The following is a 21,284-nucleotide window of genomic DNA, read 5'->3' on the forward strand; positions in this document are numbered from 1 at the left end:
CCATCCTCTATCTTAGAAATAGAGGATGGAGAGTAAAAGTTGAGCTCCAGCAGAACATCTATCCCATCATCTAAAAGTTATCCATATTTGGAGAGAGAAACTCTATATTTAGATTTTCTCTCTCCAATCTTTCAAATAAATATAGAGGATATATGATGATCTGTTGGAGTACAAATGGATATGAAAGATAAAAGTGTTTTAGATGATCATCCAAATGATTTCGCACGTATTCCATCCCCCTTCTCCGCCGCCCCAAAGCCCTAACACTAGCGGCCGGTGAGCGAGCCCCAGCCAGCCATGGCTCGGAAGCGCCGCGCGCCTCCGCTGCCGCCTCCGGAGGCCGAGCCCTCCGACGACTCCAGCGGCGAGGAGGAGAAGGAGGAGGGGGAGTCTCCCGCGGCCCCGGCGCCTCAGAAGCTCAGCGACCACGGCGCCGCCTCGTCGGAGGTCAACTCCGACACGGACACCTACGTGCAAGGTTTCCAGCTGCGGATGCTCGGAGGCGCCCCCCACGAGGAGGAGGAGGTGGGGGAGGCAGGCAGCGGCTCATCGGAGTCGGAGCCCGAGAACCCGGAGCCCTTGCGGAAGGAGGCGGCGAAGAAGGCCAAATCCGAGGCGGCGTCGCCTGAGCCCGCGCCGTCGGGCAAGGCCAAGAAGGCCAAGGTGGAGAAGGCGGCAGCGCCTGAGCGCACCCTCTCGGTCAAGTCCAAGAAGGCTGCCAAGGCTGAGGCGGGGAAGGCGGCAGCTGCTGACGCGGAGACCGCTCCGTCCAGGAAGGCGAAGAAGTCCAAGTCCAAGGTGGAGCCGGGGAATGCGGCGCTGGATCCCTCACCGTCAAGCAAGTCTGGGAAGGCCAGAACACCGTGGACGACAGCTGACGCGATCAAGATTCTTGAGATACATGTGGCGCATTCTAAGAATCATGGCACACTGCCTAATGCTGATGAGATTATTGGCGCTGCTGGTGATAACCTTGATAGGAAGAACATCAGGAATACGCACATATATGAGAAGGTCCGGAGTCTCAAGAATCGTCACTGGGCCACAACCAAGAAATTTGAAGAGAGCGGCAACCTACCGGCTGAAGAGGATGACTTAAGGATTTATCAGCTATCATCGGAAATCTGGGGAAAGGATGCAAAGAAAGCTATTTCTGCTCTCGCCTCGCAGAACAATGGTACCCCGACAAAGAGTAAGAAGGGGCAGGTGCAGGCTAAGAAAGATAAGGTGGATGGAGATTCAAAGGAAGACGCTACTGCTGTGAATGAAAATGGTGGTACTCTGGCAGAGAATAAGAAGGGGAAAGCCACCAAGCAGAAAACAGGTGCAGAAGCAAAGATCGGATCATCTAAGGAGACTGCTCCAACTGCTAGTCCAACCAAAAGCAAGAAGGGAAATCACAAAGACAAATTGAAGGAAGAATCAAAGAGTGGTAAATCAAAGGAGACAGCTACAATTGCCACTCAGGATGATGGTACTTTGGTTGGTACTAACATGGGGAAGGCTGACAAAGATACACTGTATGAGGACATAGAGATTGTTGTGCCAAAGGAGGCCACCACAATTACCACTCAGGGTGATGGTACTTTGATTGTGAGTAAGAAGAGGAAGGCTGACAAAGGGAAATTGGATGGGAGGACACAGAATGCCATGCCAACGGAGGCCACCACAATTGGCACTCATGGTGATGGTACTTCGGTTGTGACTAAGAAGGGGAGGGTCGATAGAGGGAGATTGGATGGGGACACACAAAATGTCATGTCAAAGGAGGCTACAACTAATAGTAAGGGAGGAGAAAATCACGAAGAGGTATTACACAGAGAAGCTAATGAAACAAACATACGTAGGGAGTTTATTGAATTGGAGAGGTTGTATCCCAACCTTGCTTCTTTTGTGAACAGAATGGAGGTTCAGGATCAACGTGGGTCAATCTTCAAGAGATCATTTGAGTTAATTAGTGATGATAAGGCTTGCACCCTGGAAACCAAGATCAAGAAACAAAGGATAGATGAAGTGAAGATGCAGCTCTGTCGTGCAGACACAAGGAAGGAAGTAGTCGAAGCTTTCTTGGGTTTGCTGGGCTAAAACATGGAGGTGCTAACAAGCATTTTGTGTGGTATGCATTCATCTTACTTGCATTATGTTCCCATTTGTAGGTAAAGTTCTGTTACAAGTAAACGTGTAAAAGTGTTTGTGTGCCTTCTAAAATTTCAACTTCTGAACTAAATATTGAAATACACTGTTCTTAAGTATTTGGTGGTTTTGCTTGTTAATTTTAGCTTTAGGTTCATATAAGGTTTGAAGTTATGCTTCAGTTTTCAAAGCTGCGATGTCCTTTAGTGCAGTGAATTTAGGGTTTGTCTTGCAGATTTTTGTTGGCTGGCCCATTAATGTTACTAAAAGAACACAAGCTGCATTTTGTTCAAGCTACCTGCTAGTACTGACATGGTTTATGTAGTAACTTAGCAGCCTTATCTTATCTAGATGACCAGATTTCTTACATGTATGCTAACCACATTTGTCAGTTTGGTTGAGCACAGAGAATTCTAAGCTAAGTCTGCATTTATATTGTAAGATGTTTTGGTTATGTCTAGATTTATGTATTGATTAATATATATTGTTTGTATATATGTGTAGATTCATTAGCATCCATATGAATTTAGACAACACTCTATAGTCTTACGTTATGAAAGAGTGTTAGTATCAATCATGCTTAAAAACTGAGCCACTGGAAAGGATGGCTTAGTTTTACACAACTTTTCTCAATGTGTCAGAGCATCTCCAAGAGAATGCTAATATTATGCTATCTAAAAACTTGTATTGGGTTCATCTAAAAAAATATTAGGCATAAAAATTACACACTCCAATAAAAATCTAAAAATGAATCACTTGTATTAGGAACCCATATTTTTGCCCCAAATTTAGGATACAATTGAGGTAACTTTAGACATGAGTAAATATTAGGAATGTATTTGGTAACTTGTTGGAGATATATTTTCTAGTCGGTTTTAGTGATCTAAAATCTCTTGGAGGTGCTCTCAGTCAGTCTGCATTTTTTTTTTCTCAAATCATGATGCAGATGAGCATACCAGTTCATTCTTACCTATTCTGTTCACTGTTCACAGGCAGACGGTTGGATTGAAGATTCAAGTCGCAGACAGTTTTTGACTTCAGAGTTAAGGGATATGACAATTAGCCTACCAGTTGAACTTATGGTTTTATGCCTAGCTGTGCGGAGGTAGTCGTTGACAAACTTGTCTTTAGATGTGTCTAAAGGGGCTTTATAACTTTTGATGTCCATATTGACCTGAAATTCCGTAATCGTGCTTATTCTGGGCAAACTCAAAGTTGATTTGTATTCACGTTGTGTACTGGTGAGTTTTTTTTTTTTACCTCCCTTCATGGATTTCTCAGAGACTGATTGGCCTAAGAGTAAGCCTGGCACCATTTTAGTTCATATGCTTCAGAAGTGAGCTAGCATAATACTATTAATATTATAGCTCAATGCTATCCAACTTTGCTCAACCGTCATCTACAACATAGAGATATGGCCTTTGGTCTCTTGTCATAACAAAATAATTGTAGCTGTTTTCTGAATGTGTCAGAAAAAAAATCTGCATTTCTGTTTTGCCAAACTATGATCCCAGACGATTCAACTGTGCATGCATGCTTAGACTTTTATAATCATGCACAATCAACTGTATTCTCACATATACAGTAATAATTCATAGAGCTCCTGTTCAATGTTGGTAATCAGAAGTAGATTGGCGATATGCAGGAAGCGAAGCGTTCTTGGAATTGTATCTAAAGGGATAGTTAATGAGATATGATGAATTGAAGTGAAAGTTTTAGATCTTTAATTTTCAGCTGTTATCCTGTCTATTGTTCATAGTCAGGTGGCCGAAAATTCACCTGTACTAAGATAGAATGGCAGAATTTGGATATGGCAGGTAGTATTTGATGGAGTAACTATGAATCTTAAGGAAGACAGATTTCAACCCGAGATCTTAAGTGAGATAGAATGGCAGAATTTGGATACGTTTGTTTCATACTAGTCTTTACAAGATTTGTAATACTAGTTGATCATCATACTAGCAAAAGAGAATCATGCATACTATGGGGGCGTAAAGTATGCAAAGAGTGACTAGTGTTATTGGCTCGGTCGAGCTAACATGTATAGTCATTTGTGCACTTTTTGGTATTCCGTAACTTGACCATTAATTTGCATATGGAGTAATCTCACTTGTACTAAAGTTTGGGGATCGCAAAAACCTTGCAACTTGGAACGAACTCGTTGGTCGAGCTTGCAGTTGTTGTAGCTGGCTGGGTTACAGAATGCCAAAAGCACAAACTGCTGTGCCGGCACCAGCTTCTCCATACCCAGTGATATCATTTATATTTTAATTTAAATACTTTTAAGGCTCGCGGTGTCCACGATTCCCTGTGTCCTGGAACAGTGCGCCGTTGGTTACTGTTTTCACGTCGTTCGTTCGCTCGCTCGCTTTGTGTCCTGCTTTCTTCCTTCCGTTCCGCCGTCGCCGTCTGTTGCGTCCTTTCCATTCCACCTAACTACTCGGGCCGGGCGGCCTCCGCGAGGCCCGCTGCGAGCCTGTGGGTTTGCCGAGGCCGCGTGTTGGCTCTGGGCGCCGCGCACCTCTCTCCGCCGCTGTTTTTCCGCTTGTGTTGGTTGTCCCCCAAAACCCTAGCCCCCCTCCACTTCCTCGACGGCCTCCTGCGGCGGCGAACGGCACGCACGACGGGCCCCCGCCCAGCGGCCGGCGAGAGCGGCGCCGTCTCGCTGTGCTGTCGCCAGCGCCCGCGCCGATAGAGGCGGATGGTGCGGGTGGCGGCGGCGGCGGCGGCGGCCCTACCGACGGTGCCGACCAACTGCTGCGGCAGCCGGCGGCCGGCCCGACCGCCTGGGGCAGCGAGGGCGGTCGCGGCAATCGTTGGCCCGGTCGGATCTGCACCGTCCCTGGCCGGATCCCTCGCCGCTTCGGCCGGGTTCGTTCAGCCAGCCGTCTCTGCGGGCTGGTGTAATCGCCGTCGTTTGCCTCTTCGTCCTTCTCTCTCCCACCCACCTTCTCGGCTTCTCCTCCCACACATCCGACACACACTCTCGCGGCGGCGGAAGCCGACCAACCGAGCAGGAGCAGCCGCCGGCGACGATGGGCGACAGCCAGTACTTCTCCCTCACCACCTTCAGGTCCGTTCCTCTCTCGATCAGTTCCCCCCCTCGGTCTCTCTCTCTCTCTCTCTCTCTCTCTCTCTCTCTCATCCTCTCCTCTCTTGACGGAGTGTTTCTGAAAATTGTTTGTGAATAGTATTTCGAAATTCTAATGGTTGTGACTTGGGAGATGGACAGAGAGAGTTAGCTAATTGGATTTAAGGGAATTTGCGGACATTTGGACTTTGATGTTTTCATGGGATATTTTGGGGAGCTTTCATGTATTATGATGCTTTTTTTAATGCTTACTTACTTTGGTTTGGAGTTTCGAGCTATCATATTGGAATCCTTGCTGATCCAGAAGGCAAATAAACAGTTTTAGAGAAAGGCAAATGCATGGAGCAATGTGCAGTTCCTTTTCTCTTTCATTTCAGAAGGGCAGACTGTTTCTGCATGCTTTTCTTCTTTTGGACTTTTGTGATGATCGGATCCCTAGCAGCTCTGGTAGTTTGTTGGCATATGAAACTGCTGATAAAACATAGTATTAGCAAAACGGGCAATTACGTTTGTGTGTAGTCCTCTTATGCTCTGGATGTTCAGTGAAAATATTCTCAGTCACCATCTCTTTTTAAATATTTCGCCAGTATACACAATTACTCTGATGGTCACTATCGTTGCAGGTTAGGTGCTCAAATAAAACATAAACTGAGGGACATGATTAGTTCCCTTCTTCAGTAACTTAAGCTTCTGGTCACAATTCTTATCGCACAATCTCTTTTTAAATATTTCACCAGTATACACAATCACTCTGATAGTCACTATCTTTGCAGCTTAGGTGCTCGAATAAAACATAAACTGAGGGTCATGATTAGTTTCCTTCTTCAGCAACTTATGCTTCTGGTCACAATTCTTAACCAAGTACATTTTTTTGCAGAGGTTTTATATTTTTCGAACTAAAACTGCCAAAACACATTGGAGATTACTGAAGATTGATAGATTGGAGCCATCAGACCTTGACTTGCATGAGTGTCCTTCCGTGTATACACAGTGAATATTGTGGACTGTTCAAAAAACTTGATGAAGAGCACAAGTTGACTGGTGCTCACTTCATATTACTAACTATTGAAGCTTGCACCTATATACATTTTACCAGGGTAATGATGTTAACATTTTCCTTAATTCTATCCAGGTTGCAGTTAAAAAGATGAAGGGAAAGTTTTTCCAATGGGAAGAGTGCATTAGTCTGCGAGAAGTGAAGGTAGTTTATCTTGTTGGTAATGGATATATGTTACGTGCGACCAAATGTGATTGTTTTTTAAGTTGTTAGCTTCAAAGGAGGAACATCCTTCTGTAGGCAGTTCAAAAATTAAATCATCCCAATATTGTGAAGTTCAAGGAGCTAGGTGACGATGGAAAATCACGAGTTCTTCTTCATCTTTGAAAACATGGTTAGTATGAAATCGTTCACATCATACTCTATTTTTATTTATGAGAAAAAAAATGCTAAATTAATAATGTTTTACTAACCTGCACTGCTATGATCTTATAGAGTTTTGTGTTGATTCTGCTAAAACATACTGCCATGCATATTATATGCTCTGGAAGTTACATACATATTTGCAGTTATAATTATTTTAGTTCTATAGTTTGTATGCTTTCTGCCATTTGTTGTGACACCACATTGATTTACATATGTTCTAAAATCCATATGAAATCCAAACTACTTTTTCCTACTGAACCCTATGGATTCCTCAAAGATGCTTCTGCATGTACTGAAGTGTGAGCGTTTCTTTTCACAGGAATTTAACTTGTATGATGTCGTAAGAGAAAGGCAAACAGCTTTCTTAGAAGAGGATATTCGGAATTTTATGGTGCAGATACTGCAAGGTCTTGTATATATGCATAACAATGGTTATTCCACCTCAAACCTGGTATATTCTTTTGTTATATTTTTGTTTTACATTATAGGCTGTCTATGTACCATGCAAGTTAAAACTACTCTTCTCTCTCTCTACAAAATCTCTTGGTGACAGATGGCACTATTAAAATTGCTAATTTTGGGTTGGCAAGAGAAGTTTCTTCCAGTTCTCATTATACTGGCTATGTTTCCACCAGATGCTGACTTTGTGTTCAAAAATTCTCTCTTTCTAACTGGTGAATATGTATCCAGCAATTTGACCGGATTATTGTCAAATGAAGGTATCGAGCTCCACATGTGCTTCTGCAGTCGTCAGCTTAGACACCTGGTATTGGTGATGCCTATTGTCCCAACCTTGTATTTTACTACTATATTGATTTGCCATTTCCTTGGTCTGGATGTCATGACTAATTTTCAGTGCTACACTAATGCCATCTCAACAAGAAACAGATGATATTGACTTGTGGTTATGCATATACAACTTTCATTGCATGCATTTAGTGCTGAATAATATATAACTGACACAAGTGCACTTCCTCAGATATGTGGGCTGTTGGTGCGATTTTTGCTGAGCTTTTTACTCTGTCTACACTTTTCCCTGGTCAAAGGTATGTTGCATATAATACTATTGTTTGGGTTGCATCATTGTATTGGCAATATCAATGTTTTATTGTATCCATCTCTTAATGCATACATTCTGCCTGTATACCCATATTTTGATTTGAGCAGTGAATATATCACCCTTTTGATTTTGGTTAAAGTAGTCTTCGTTTATTCTATCAATGATTAGTTTTTGCTCCATTTATCTTGTCAATAATTGGCCTGTGAATTTTTGGGAATTCTCACCACAATCTCAGACTTCCATTTATTCGTTTAGTTCTAACGCTATAAAAGTGCAGTTCTGAATACTGTGGCGCAATAATTTCCTCTTCATATTTGGTTGTTTGTATTTTTTTACCTCGTGCGATGCTTACGTGATTCATTTATAGACTTACATGGTTCATTTAGTTCTAACGCTATAAAGCTACAGTTCTGAATATTCTGTTCGTATCATTTGCAGTTGATTTACCAACCATTGTTCTTTTCAGGTTCCCTCTAGCAGCTTTAGCAGATAAGCTTCATATATTTGTGACTACGATTCAATATAATTATACTTACCTTTTCTTTTTCTGGTATATACCATTTTTCATTTACATAAGAGCTTCACGTTCAGTTTATTTCTTTTATTTTTTTGACTATTCATGCCAGCATTCGTGCAATTATTTTCTCATATTTATTAGACATAGAATTAGCCTCCACCATTTAAATTCAATACCAGCTAATATTTTTTCCCCAATTTTCTTCTCATCTGGCCTTGATGTCAACAAAGAACTATTTTTCCTATATAGCTTTCATGTGCATGAAGAGTCCACGGTTAGTTCGTGTTATTTTATTTTCTCAATGATCATGACAAGATTGGTGCAATTGTTTTGTTATATTTATTAGATATAAAATAGCCTCCACCATTTTAATTCCAATAACAACTATTTTCACACCCATTTTGTTCTCATTTGCCTTGATGTCAACGAAGAACTATTTTTCCTGCAGAATTATTGAACACGTACTAATAATTAATCATTCATTTCTCCTCTTGTGGTACCGGTGCAGATCAAGACCAGCTGTTGGGTGATGACTGATGACACTCTGGTGTATGATGGTGATTATTACATCTCTCCGGTTAAACTTTGTCGGCATTGATAGGGTACCTGTCACACTTAACAATGACTAATCATCACCTTATGAAGCTGATTTTGCCTTATCATATTATTTAGTAATATTTAATTATACCCATCTTCGCCGCGGTCTGCCACAATTACACAAAAGATGTAATATCAATTCGGACTGGAAGAACCATTAGGTATTCTATATATCCCACATGTTAAACAACCTTTTATCAGTCCCAACTACAACAAAATACTCATTGGTTCTGGTTAGAACGGTTCATGTTGTGTGAAACGGCAAGTATGCAGTGACATTTAGTATAGTATTTAAACTGAGGTTTCTGTTATCAGTCCCAACTAGTGAGTTTCAAGTTATGAACAATTGAACTTGTAGCTAACAACCTTTAATTTTTTTGGTTGTATATACTGGATGATGAAGTTAATGATTGATTTCCTTATCATTCTGACCTCCTTTCAGTACAAATATGAACGACTGGACAAGAAGGATTGGAAATGACAGGCATCTCCTGCCACCAGCTCAGGAAGAAGGTGTTTTTTTTTTCCTTTTTTGCTTCCCTTGATTTTGGGTGGGGTTTTCTAATTTCATCCAGGGTCTTCACTTCAGTTCCTCCTTTGCTTTAGGACCAAACCCTTTGAGGCTTTTATCTTTCTTGCTTCAGTTTGTGCCAGCATTCGCTGCGGCCTTGGTTAAGGTTCATCGTTTTCTTATCCTTAAAAAAACATTTTAAAAATCGCGGTTCTTGGTGACAGCCGCGTGAAGGGAGTAAAGGGTGGTAAACTCCTCTGGTTGTTTTAATGAGAGACGTTCTGGATTTGTCGGCCGTCTGATCTACAAACTTTAGTATCTTGTTTACATCTTATTCTGTTTCTGATCTCTCATCCGAGTACTGTACCGGTTTGTACACAAACCTAAACTGTTCTTTACGCCACATGAGTTCTTACATAGTAATGTTTTCTTCTTTCTCCACTGAAGTTTGCTAGATTGTGTTTCTATTGATGGACATGTTTGGTACATGTTATTTCCCTTCTCATTTCTAGAAACATTTCTGCTTTCCTAACATATCTATGTATGTAATTTACCATCCATGTCCGTCTGATGCGCAATTAGTTTTTTTCTCTTTTTTCCCACTGTTCAAGTATTTCTTATTTCGCTTGTGAATTAATTCGTCCATTTCTTTCCTCCTACTAAAAAAGATGAGTGCCGATAAATCTGGGGGTACAGTAATGAGTGATACTATTAGGTAAAGGATCACTTCGGATTGGTAGTTTGGTACTGCACAGTACACAAAACAAGGGGGTATTTTGATTCTTTGCCTTGTGATCCATTATTGATTAAGGAATATGATGTTGGACATGTACATGGGTCATTTTCCTTCCCTCGTTTTAGGGTAACATCTGGGTAGTTCAGTTCATGAAGGACCAGCTAGCTTTTAAAATGTAATCCTTCATGTTTGTTTATCTACCAAGTCCAAAATTGACGCTTTTGAGGTTATATGCTTAAATTATAATTATATAACTACTCATGATACCATCTATATGGTTTATGCCTTGTTGCTCTCAAGCAGGATGCTAAACAAAAGCGGATGTTAATTTGATGTGCATATACATCTGAATACCTCTGTTTAATTCCTACTGGTTAGTTTGTACTGATTGGAACTTAGTCGCAGGATGCATTGATTGTGAAGCCTTCAGAGAAATCACCTCTCGCGTTGAGAATGGTTGTTTTTGGTACGACTATGATCTACGTGATATTTATTTGCACAACGTGTATGAAACAACTAGGAAGTGGTATCTGCTCTAGAATAGTGAAGATCGAAGTTGCGGAGCAGTCATGAAATAAGTCTGCAATCACGCCTTCTGAGGTTCATTTTGTACATTACCCACAACCAATACTTATAGCAGGTCACAGTTGTGCTGAAGCAGTTTACATTATACTATATACTTCGATTGTGTGATCTCTGATATGAATTTTATTTTTTACGAGTGGATGCATGTGTACCCACTTCGGAATTATGTCGTCACAACGTTCTGGAAGTGCCTGGTTTGAAACTCTTCTTAATAGCAACATGAATGTTTGTTCCAGCGGTGAACGCTATTCACAGGCAAGGTGACTATAACTATTTTATGCACATCAATACGACGAGAAAGTACAAGCAACCCAGAGATTTGATAACCCATACCTTCGTCCCTGATGATGTCAGGATCAGCCGTTAGAGCATCTTCAACAGCTTAATTTAGTCATTTATATCTTTATTTAGATGATCATCTAAACTAGTTTTATTATTCATATTTTTATATACTTCACTAGATCATTTATACATTATATCATCTATATCTCCTTAGAGGATGGAGATTTTGGAGGATGGAGAGAGATCATTTAAATATGAAGGTTCTCTTTTCTAATATGGATGATATCTTAAAAATAAATGATAGGATAATATCTAAAAATAGATGATAGGATAGCCGTTGTGTTGGAGCTTAATTTATAGTCTTTATCCTCTATTTTCAGGATAGAGAAGGGGATAGATAAGCTGTTGGAGATGTTCTTACTGCACTCGGCGTTTTTGTTCCACTGTGAACGCTGGTCCTAATCTACAGGACTAAAGTGACTGCGCAGAACAGTTCAGCAATCGTACTGACGCATCAGATCTTGCTGATACCACCACTCACCTAACATAAGAATATGTAGGCTCAACCAAACATCAGACAGAAAAGAAGGGAAGCAAATACACGCAAATGTTATCGGTTCTAAGTTATATCCATACCCTCATCGTCAGTACAGTTCTCAACCAGAACACCTGTGCATATGAACCTCACAAATCCCTGCAGAAACAAAGCAAGCAGCACGCTGCTTCTTTTCGCTCCTATACACGGCAGTACAAGACGTATCAAACCATCCTCCTCCGGCTCATCATGGCGGTAGGGTAATCACTTCAGATTTTGTTGCTAAACTTTCATGGATTGAGATTTGAGTTCAATTAATTCATCATGCAGCATGCGTCACCTCCGATGAACACCGGTGGAGCTTGCCGGCAGGCATGGATGAAGAGGTTGGGAGCAGTAAATTTTTTTAAAAAAGGATATGATTTTTCAAGTATTTTTCTATATTTTTTTTGGTAAAAAATTACACCGTTTAGCACGTCAAGAAGTGTCCGCATAGAAAACTTGTGAGCAAAGATTGGGAACAAGCCCAAACGAACACACCTTTTCCTCTGCTCTGGTTAGATTAGCTAATTGACAGATGTATCGCTATTTCAATTTTCACAGGAACAACTTGTTAAACCTGTATATAGTATAAGGTTGTCCTAATGCTCTTCTATCACTTTATTTTTGTCTCTGCGTCAGGTTTAGTCTGCTAGTCCTATAATCTACGTATTCGACTTGTGAATATAATATAGAGGCCGGATTTCTATTCATTATTTTAAAAAACTAATACCGAAACAGAAAGCTTACAAGGGGACACAGGTTTATTATGCCTTAGTTTGATTGTGACAATTGGAGTAACAACATAAAACTGCTAATGGTAAATTCCATATATGCTGTCGAGTCGATAATAAGACCTGGTCACTCTTGCATCAGGTACTTCTAATGTGATCCCATGGTGTATTCTGATACAAGCTTAGAAAATAGTGTTGTGCTGTCTTCCAGGAGTTTTGCTGGCGAGCCATGCTCTGCAATTTCACCTGTTTTACAACAGCATGGAATTAAAATGGGAGAATCATGCATTAATTTTTAGCCTAGTAAACAAGGGGTATATAGGACTAACCGTTGTCTAGGAGAATGACCTTTTCACTATCAAGAACCGATGTAATACGATGTGCTATTGTAATCACCGTGCATTCGGAAAATAGTCTCTATGGTTTGCTGGATCAGATTGTCAGTTATTGGATCCACTGAAGAAGTTGCTTCGTCCAAAACCAAAATCCTTCTTTTCTTTAAAACCACCCTCCCCAAACAAACAAGCTGCCTCTGACCTGCACTCCAGTTGCCGCTATTTTCTGTAACTGAATTTCATAGTAAAAAGATCAGTTGCTAATCTTGACATTGTAGTATCACTATATTCGAACATTGTAATAAAGATATAAAACCTGTAGCGTCAAGCTTAAGCTCGTTCCTTCTAACTTCATCGCCGAGATGACAAGAGTCCAATGCCTGGATAACATACATACACAAGTAAACTCTTTTGGCCGTGGAATATATAGCAAATATAAGTTCTGCAATATTTTTTTTTGAATTAAAAATATGATAGGTGCAGATGTGCATTAAAAATGGTTGTAAATCTAAAATCTGAAATACCTCCCAGATTTTCTCATCGCTATACTCCCCTCAAACATCACAGGATCTTGTGGAATGATACTCAGTCTTGTTCGTAGGTCATGGAGTCCAATGGTGCAGATGTGAAGGCCATCTATCAACACTTGCCCAATACATGGGTCGACAATGCGGAACAGTGCTTGGATCAAGGTAGACTTGCCATTGCCTGTTCTTCCGACAATACCAGTCTTCATTCTTCCCGGCAAAGTGCATGTCAGGCCTTTCAGAACAAAAGGCAGATGTGTTGCATATCGTACCTGCACCGCGTACAAAGCACAAACAATTAACTACGAAAAAAGCTATAATTCTGTAGGATAATCGTATATTCAAGATAAAAAAATTAAACTACGAAGAAGGACTGCAATACTACATTAGCGGCACGGATTGTTCAAAAGTGCCACTAATAAAAGGTAAAAAAAAATATCGGATGCCCATTTTTTTGTGAAATAAATTGTAAATAAATAAAATAATTTAATAATGGTATTGTTTTCCTTAGGCTATCCCAAAAATAAAAATTTTATTGCAAAAAGATGTGACTACGGCATTCTAATAAGCGAACATATATAACAGCAGAGCTCAAGAAACAAACATGAAGGCTAAGAAGCTCAATTTCACCATTTGTTGGCCACTGGCAATTTGGTCTACTTTCTGGTATTGTAAGGGGTAGTTCAGAAGGAATAGCCATGTACTGAAACATTCTTTCCACGGATATCATTCTATTTTCCAAACTACAGAGAACCGCAATAGCCCACCCTTGTAACATATTGAGACTTAATCCATAAGTGACTGCAAGACCAGCTGTCTCTGTGAAAAGACAATATAAATAATTATGTAAGGATGTTTATACACATATAAACTAATTTGATGTCGTTAATCAAGCCCACTGTACTTACTTGAGTCAATTAGAGCAGCTGGCAAGGCTACCAGAAGCATCAAGGCAAATGCAAAGATAAAGGATGAAAGAATGTCCAAACGAAAGCATAGCCATTCCATTGCAGCAGCATTATATAAACTTGGTCTAGACAAATTATCCATCAAATGACTGACAGAAATGATAAACTGTCTTTCTTTGCCAAAGCATCTAATAATATTTGATCCAGTTGTACAGAACTCCCCATCGGTAATGGCTCATTTTTTCCGAGAAAATACGGTCACAACATAACTTATTCGCAACGGCTAAAAATGTAGCCCGTTTTAGATATGTGTCACACCCCAAGCTTCTATCCCAAGCCAGGATTCAATAAAGAAAATTATTAATTAATAATTGGCGTAATTAAAGCTCTGGAGAAATACCCCTCAAAATAATTAATTTAATTTAAATAAATCGAGGTCCACAAAATCATTAACTGGATTTAAAGTTAAATTCAGATTATAAAATTTGCCCCAAAAATTTAAATTAAAATTTGACAAGTTGAGGCTCCCTCTCTTTTTTGGATTTGGGCCGCAGCCCAACTCCCCTCTCCCTTCCTTCTTTCTTTCTTTCTCTTTTCCCTCCTCCCCGGGCAGCCCAGGCCGCCGTGGCCCAGCTCGGCCTGCTCTCCCCCCTCCCGCGCGCTCGCCCTCCCGCTGCTGGGCCGCCGGCCCAGTCATCCGCCCACACCGCGAGTCCGCCGCGCGTCCCTTCCCTCCCGAGCCACTGACAGAAATGATACTGTCTTTCTTTGCCAAAGCATCTAATAATATTTGATCCTCTTACTGATTCAGCAAAATGCTGTGTCACGGGAGCTCTGCAAACTCCAGTCAACCTTTGCAACTCCCTAGCACCATCGATGTAATATCGCTGAACAGAAGGGAGTTTATGACGATTACAAACACAAAACAAGTCATCTTGAATCAATAATTTCATAGAAAATCCATTATATAATTTTTAAATACAAATATAAGTATTATAGTTTAATCGGATGTTTTAAGACTAGAAGTTTGTTCCAAAGAAAATTGGAAATACACAAGTTTAACTGGGAACTCGATTGAGAATATATTTGCAAAGCGAAGAATCACACCATGTATGTACTTGATGTTTTTAAAGATGTGATATGTAATCCAGGCAAAAACATGAACCATGACATCATTTCCCACAAGGGGTATTTCACGCTTCTCACTTGTTGGACAAAACTAAGTACAGGCACTCAAAATCTAGGTTTCTAACTGTTAAACCATCCAGCATGTGGTTGTGGAGAATCTCCTGCTCCTGAAAACTGGGCTTATTCTGTCCAACTAATGTTTGTTAAGAGTGAACTGTTCCATTGGTGCGTAAATTTATAATGCTTTGACACTTGACTCTCTAACCTGAGACAGCCAACATTTCAATCTAATCTAAATAATCATTTGGACATGTGATCTTGATGTGACGTCGACGAAAATTTACACCTTTAGAGTTTAAACAACTATTTGAAGTGCATCCTGATTCATCTTAATTGATGGGTACATTGTGATTTAAAATGACTTCTACTGAAATAAAATAAAAGTGTCATGCCATTTGTTTGTGTAAGTTCTAGAATATAAAATTGTGTTTCTCCCTAGGGACCCTAATGAAAATTGTGGAAAAATTGATAATGAACTAGTTGTGAGTTATTGTATTTGTCCGTCTGCATATTTCCAAAATACAAATGGAAGCAAAAAATTCAGATCCAATAAAATTATATTAAAGAATACCTGATACCACAGAGATGCTGCAATAATGGGGACAAATACTATGAAGACTGGCCATGCAACCTGAGACATTAAAATAATTGTTCCAAGAATTTCAATGGCAGGAAATAGAAGGTATCCCATCAGGTCAAAAATTCTGGTGTCCACTGTGCTCTGATCAGTAGAAGCCTGAAATTTTGTTTCAACATTCAGTATTAACTGAATAAAAGTTCTAATAGTGTTCTAATGAGACAGCTTCAATTTCTCATTAAAATTATCATCCTGATGGTAATTACTTACTCTGTTCAAGATACGCCCACTAGGAGTGGAGTCAAAGAAAGACATTGAAGCTCAGAATATACATCGGTGCATCTTGTTGAATAGCATCATTGCAGTCTTACATCCAGTCATGACAAGAAGATGGGATCTTATGAAGATGAATAACGAGCTAACAAAAGCTAATGCAACATATACAAGTACTGTCATCAAGCTATTCACCGGAGGATCCACATCTTTAGATATTGGAGAAGCCCAAGCCATCCATAAATTGCTTCCAATTTGAAGGAGTTGAAAAATTATCTGAGCAAGCAAAATAAGTGGTACAAGTGCTCCACTATATGCCATTGTAATATTATTTCCAGTAGACAGCGAACCCAACCCGCCCTTTCTCCCTCTCTTCTTGAACCAACTGACCATTTTGAACAATTCCTTCTGGCCCATTGTTGACTATTTTCAAATTATCGCTTGGGTGTTCCAACCTGTCAAGAGTAGATAAGGCGTCCTTATGGGAATAAACTAATTTTTTGAATTCTTCTCCAGAATTAAGAATTTCAGCGTAATCCCCTAGTTGTGTTATCTGTCCATCTTTCAAGACCTAAAACAGGGAAAGGAATTGACAAGGTAAAAGGTTGTTGCATGTAACATAAATAAATAGATACACTTGAAAATTCTTGCTAGCTCACCATAATAAGAAGCTGAGCATGCACTCCTGAAAAATACAGGTTGTAGTCAATAATTTTCATGCTGTATATCTGCTGTTGAACCCAAAAATCATGGTCTAGAAAAGACTACTTCAAAACAATTTAGCTAAACATGCAATAGAAAAATCAACAAAAAGAAGTATGAAATGCATCTGCTTGGGGATGTAACGTGTAAATCATTCATCATGGGATAGACAGATACAATATACAGCCATTGTCATCTAAAAAGTATATCTTAACTTCTTGCTAATCAAGACGGTACTCTTTGTATGCACGATATGTAATCGATAAGGGCAAAGTAGGTCAAAATACAGGGAATTAATTGTCAAAAACTAAGCAATTAAGCCATATATTGTTCCATGTACATTGAAGAAAATCATCTGTTTTGGACTCAGTAGAGTAAATAGCTAGCAGATAACGGCACAACTACTGACAGTGTAAGAGATTTTTTTTTTACTAAATTGACTAGGTGGAAATGGAGTGTTAATATTTGAAAACCGTGAAAATGCAAAAATCAAATTTATAGAATCACAAGTATAATGAACCAACAATAAGTTTCTAGTTTAATGATCATTCAATTATGCAATAAAACATATTAAAATACAATTTACAGAATGAAAAAATATACCTTGAACAAGTAAGACTCAGTATGAGCATCAACTGCACTGAAAGGGTCATCAAACAGAAAGATATCAGCATCTTGGTACAAGGCCCGTGCAATTTGTATCCTTTGCTTTTGGCCACCATTTAGGTTAATGCCTCTCTCTCCTATAATTGTTTGGTCACTTAATGGTAATATTTCCAAGTCCTTCTTAAGACAGCATACTTCAAGGATTTTTTCATACCTTTCCCTATTCATTTCTGTGCCAAAAAGTATGTTATGTTCAATTGTACCACTTTGTATCCATGCCGATTGGCTAACATAGGCAATCCTACCACAAGTTTGAACCTCTCCAGATAACCTTGGTATCTCACCGAGAATGCAAGACAGTAGACTTGATTTTCCAGATCCAACAGTTCCACAAATAGCAACTCTCACCCCTTGCTGAATACGGAAGTTCAAGTCTCGGAGAGTAGGCACCTCGGAAGATGTGTTCCAAGAGAACTGACCATTACTCACCTCAATCAATACATCGGTTATACCTCCTGGAAGTTTAGTTACAGCATCACTCGAAAGTTCCTCAAGGTGCATGAAAGAGCATATCCTATCAAGTGATACTTTGGTCTGGATGATCACAGATACCATGTCTGGGATACTATTGATTGGTCCTTGTAGCTGCCTAAATGTTGCCAAAGCAGACAATACTTTCCCTATTTCTAATGGAATGCCTAGAAGCAAACAAGTTCCAAAGGTGACCACTGCAACAAAAGCAGGAGCCCCAAAAAAGACAGATATTAGCATCGCTGAGGTGTATACATCTTTCTTCAACCAATTCATCTCTACCTTCCTCAAGTCCATGATCTTTGACAGGAAGACCATTTCCCATCCTTGAAGCTTGAGAATGCGCATGTTTTGTAACATCTCAGACATTGCTCTCATTCTAGCATCCTTGGCATTCATCATTTTCTCTTGGTAATTTTGCTGGACCCTCCCTGTAGGTAGATTAACTAACATTGTCAAAACAGTGGCAGCAAGGGCTGCAAATGCTGCCAAACCAAGAGTAGAGAATAAGATCAGCATTGCTAGAATAATTTGCACAGGAAACAGCCAAAGTTCATGCATTGACCAATTGAAATCTGCCACACGCTCGGCATCAAGGCTAACGGCATTGATGATCTCTCCACTCGAACTGCTTTGCCTGGACTGCCTGGAGAGGCAAAGGCCCTTTTGGTAAATAACAGCAACAAGAGCTGATCGCACACGCACACCAAGTTGTTGTGCTCTGAAGACCAAATGCCTTGATGAGAGGCCTTCGATGAACTGTGCAACAACAAAAGTGAACACCAAAAGGTAGCCTTCTTTAGGGGAGCGTGGGCTTCGATTCAGGTAGTCGACAACGTACTCAATCAGGTATGGACCAACATAGGAAGAAACGGTACGGAGTAAGGCACAGATTGCAGTAACAAGAAGTAGTTTCCATGTTGTAAGAACAAGAGCTTTGACTAGTTTAATTGCTGTAACACCAGTGTACTTCCCTGTAGCAGAAACTGAGACGAGCTTTGCCTCAAAGTTAGGCAGGATCCCATGGACACAGTCATTATCATGCAAATTTGGCACGTCATCGAGATCTAGCGATTTCCTCCTTCCAAGATCAAGTAACGGCCCCATCCAAGAAAAAGTGATAATGCTAAAGAATCCAGCATCTGTGAAAACTGATCTACTGGCTGAGGCCTTAGATGAGCAAGAAGCTGGACGGTCCAAAAGTGGCTGCTGCTCCATGATAAATGAGTAATTCCTGAATGCATAACAACAGACTGAACATGATTAGAATTTAGAAATAAGAACTTATGGAAGAAGCAAACTAGTGCTAAGTGTTAACATCCAAGAAACATGTAATTTAAATATGTCCAGTAATATGAATATAAATTACAGGTAATTTGGTTAATTCACATAAATGAACAAAACTGTGAGTGTTAAAGCCATATTAACAGGCACAATAAAAAATATATTATGGATGAAACAACACCATCCCACTGAATTCCATTGCCAACTATGGTAAGGATGACACTAGGGAGCTCAAAGAAAACAAAAGTGGGACTTCGGTGAAGGAGCCAACCCAGATTACATAAACAGCATATGGAATATATATTTTAGAAAAATGTATCCGACATCACAATCCCCATATAGAAACTTTTATGCCCTAAGATATATCAGGCGAATATACAAAACTCCTATGGAGCAAGAGGAACTAGAACGGTTTCAGGCAAAGATCAAAATCAATGCGAAAATTTGTAACGTAGTCGCGGACTCTAGCCACAGTTGGAAAGATACCGTTCGTTCTAGGCTATTCGGCGGGAGAGGAGATGCAAGAAAAGAAGCCGGCGATCTCGATGTTGCGCTAATTACCAAGTCACATCGTCCAATACTGCTCTATCTCCACTTCTCGCTCGTGGCTCACGTACGTGAGTTCATGGCGATTGTATCGCTCTGACCGCATGCATGCAAGTTCATGCGGGAGTATGCTTTGTTTTTCTGTTAGGGAGTGCGTGCGCACGTCAAGTCTTCCGCCGTGGGATGGCACGGTTTCCTCGGGGGGCATGGCGAGGTGCCGGGTCAGTAGGATCACATAGAAACAGCTCGATCGTGGGATGGCACGATCCGTTAGTGAGCTGCCAACGTGTGTTGTGTTTTCCCTTTAAAAGTTCAAGCAATGAACTGAGAAAAGCTGTCAAGTTTCAGCAGCTCAAAACCTTGCTCCCGCGCACAGAATTGCCGTAGGAATTCCGTCGTTTGCTGACAGTTGGTATAAGAGCTTGGTTAGCTCCTTGGTGCCATGTCGCCGCGCGCGCCGCCGCGACCATCCCGCACACCGCCACGCAATACGCCGTCACCAAGACCATCGCGTTCACCACCCCCTCGCCCCTCACGCACGCCACCGCGGCGTCGTGCTCCGGAGTCACCACTGCGCTATGAGCGCGGGCGTGGCTACGGAACCCAGCCACCACGCATCGTCCGGGAGTCGAGCGGCTCCATCCAGTACCCAGTCCTGACGAGGACCAACTACGAAGAATGGGCGCTCCTCATGACGGTGAATCTACAGGCACAAGGGCTCTGGCACGCTGTGGAGCCATACGAGGATGAAGAGGTCGAGTATCGCGATGATCGGCTGGCGCTAGCCGCGATATTGCGTGCGGTGCCACCGGAGATGTTACGCTCCCTCTCCATCAAGCGAACGTCGCAGTCTGCATGGGAGGCAATCAAGACTGTCCGGGTCGGCACCCGGCGCGTACGTGAAGCGAACGAGCAGCTACTTCGTCGGGAGTTTGGCGATGCTCGGTTTAAGGATGGCGAGAACGTCGACGACTTCTCCATGCGCCTCAACGGGATCGCCAACAACATTCGCACCCTGGGCGGTGATCTCCCCGAGGTAGATGTTGTAAACAAGCTGCTAAATGTTGTCCCTGAGCATCTCTCGCAGATAGCCATCTCGATCGAGACACTACTCGACGCCCGCGATCTATCGATCGAGGAGGTCACCGGCCGGCTCCGCGCCGCCGAGAAGCGCAAGCCCAAGCCCAAGGAGATCGTTGATAGCGGCGGTCGTCTGCTGCTCACCGAGGAGCAGTGGCAGGCTTGACTCAAAAACCGCGACCAAGGTGGTGACGGCGGCGGAGCCACGTCGGGCACCAGCGCCGGCAACGGCGGCAAGAAACTGCGCGGGAATCGGCGAGGGCGTGGGCGTGGCCAGGAACACCCCGGCGACAAGTGTCGCAGCTGCGGCAAAATGGGCCACTGGGCCAAAGATTGCCGTTCAAAGCCCAAGAAGGCGGAGGCCCACGTTGCAGCCAAGGAGGAGGATGACGAGCCCACGCTGCTCATGGCTCGTGCCTACATGGTTCAAAGGCGGTGCGCGCCCGTTGAGCCGGAACCTGCATGCAGCACGGTGCTCGTGACG

The 21,284-nt window shown here is 41.5% G+C and overlaps 2 protein-coding genes, 1 long non-coding RNA gene and 1 pseudogene across 4 annotated transcripts; 3 read left to right on the forward strand and 1 right to left on the reverse strand.

Moving 5' to 3' along the window:
* Positions 1–229: 229 nt before the first annotated feature.
* Positions 230–3,655, forward strand: LOC102704485 (nucleolar protein dao-5-like). Of its 2 annotated transcripts, none has more exons than XM_006647112.3 (2): positions 230–1,809; positions 1,902–2,047. In XM_006647112.3, exons 1-2 carry the CDS (start codon positions 298–300, stop codon positions 1,947–1,949), a joined length of 1,560 nt encoding a protein of 519 aa, XP_006647175.2. In that variant the 5' UTR covers positions 230–297; the 3' UTR covers positions 1,950–2,047. The 2 variants fall into 2 exon arrangements, with proteins under 2 accessions (XP_006647175.2, XP_006647174.2); XM_006647111.3 differs by adding an exon at positions 3,126–3,655 and having other exon boundaries at positions 246–2,116.
* Positions 3,656–4,689: 1,034 nt separating this feature from the next.
* LOC102704947 lies at positions 4,690–11,019 on the forward strand. Its single transcript, XR_005811073.1, has 10 exons — positions 4,690–5,206; positions 6,102–6,265; positions 6,357–6,425; positions 6,522–6,615; positions 6,967–7,098; positions 7,338–7,413; positions 7,627–7,693; positions 8,174–8,257; positions 8,733–8,826; positions 9,264–11,019. It is a non-coding gene; the product is annotated as an uncharacterized LOC102704947 (long non-coding RNA).
* A 1,102-nt stretch (positions 11,020–12,121) lies between these two features.
* LOC102717041 lies at positions 12,122–19,108 on the reverse strand (annotated as a pseudogene).
* A 1,054-nt stretch (positions 19,109–20,162) lies between these two features.
* Positions 20,163–20,966, forward strand: LOC102717319. Its single transcript, XM_006648491.1, has one exon. It carries the CDS (start codon positions 20,163–20,165, stop codon positions 20,964–20,966), a length of 804 nt encoding a protein of 267 aa, XP_006648554.1.
* Positions 20,967–21,284: the final 318 nt, after the last annotated feature.

This window comes from Oryza brachyantha, chromosome 2 (assembly GCF_000231095.2).
Source record: "Oryza brachyantha chromosome 2, ObraRS2, whole genome shotgun sequence".
Classification (NCBI taxonomy): Eukaryota; Viridiplantae; Streptophyta; class Magnoliopsida; order Poales; family Poaceae; genus Oryza; species Oryza brachyantha.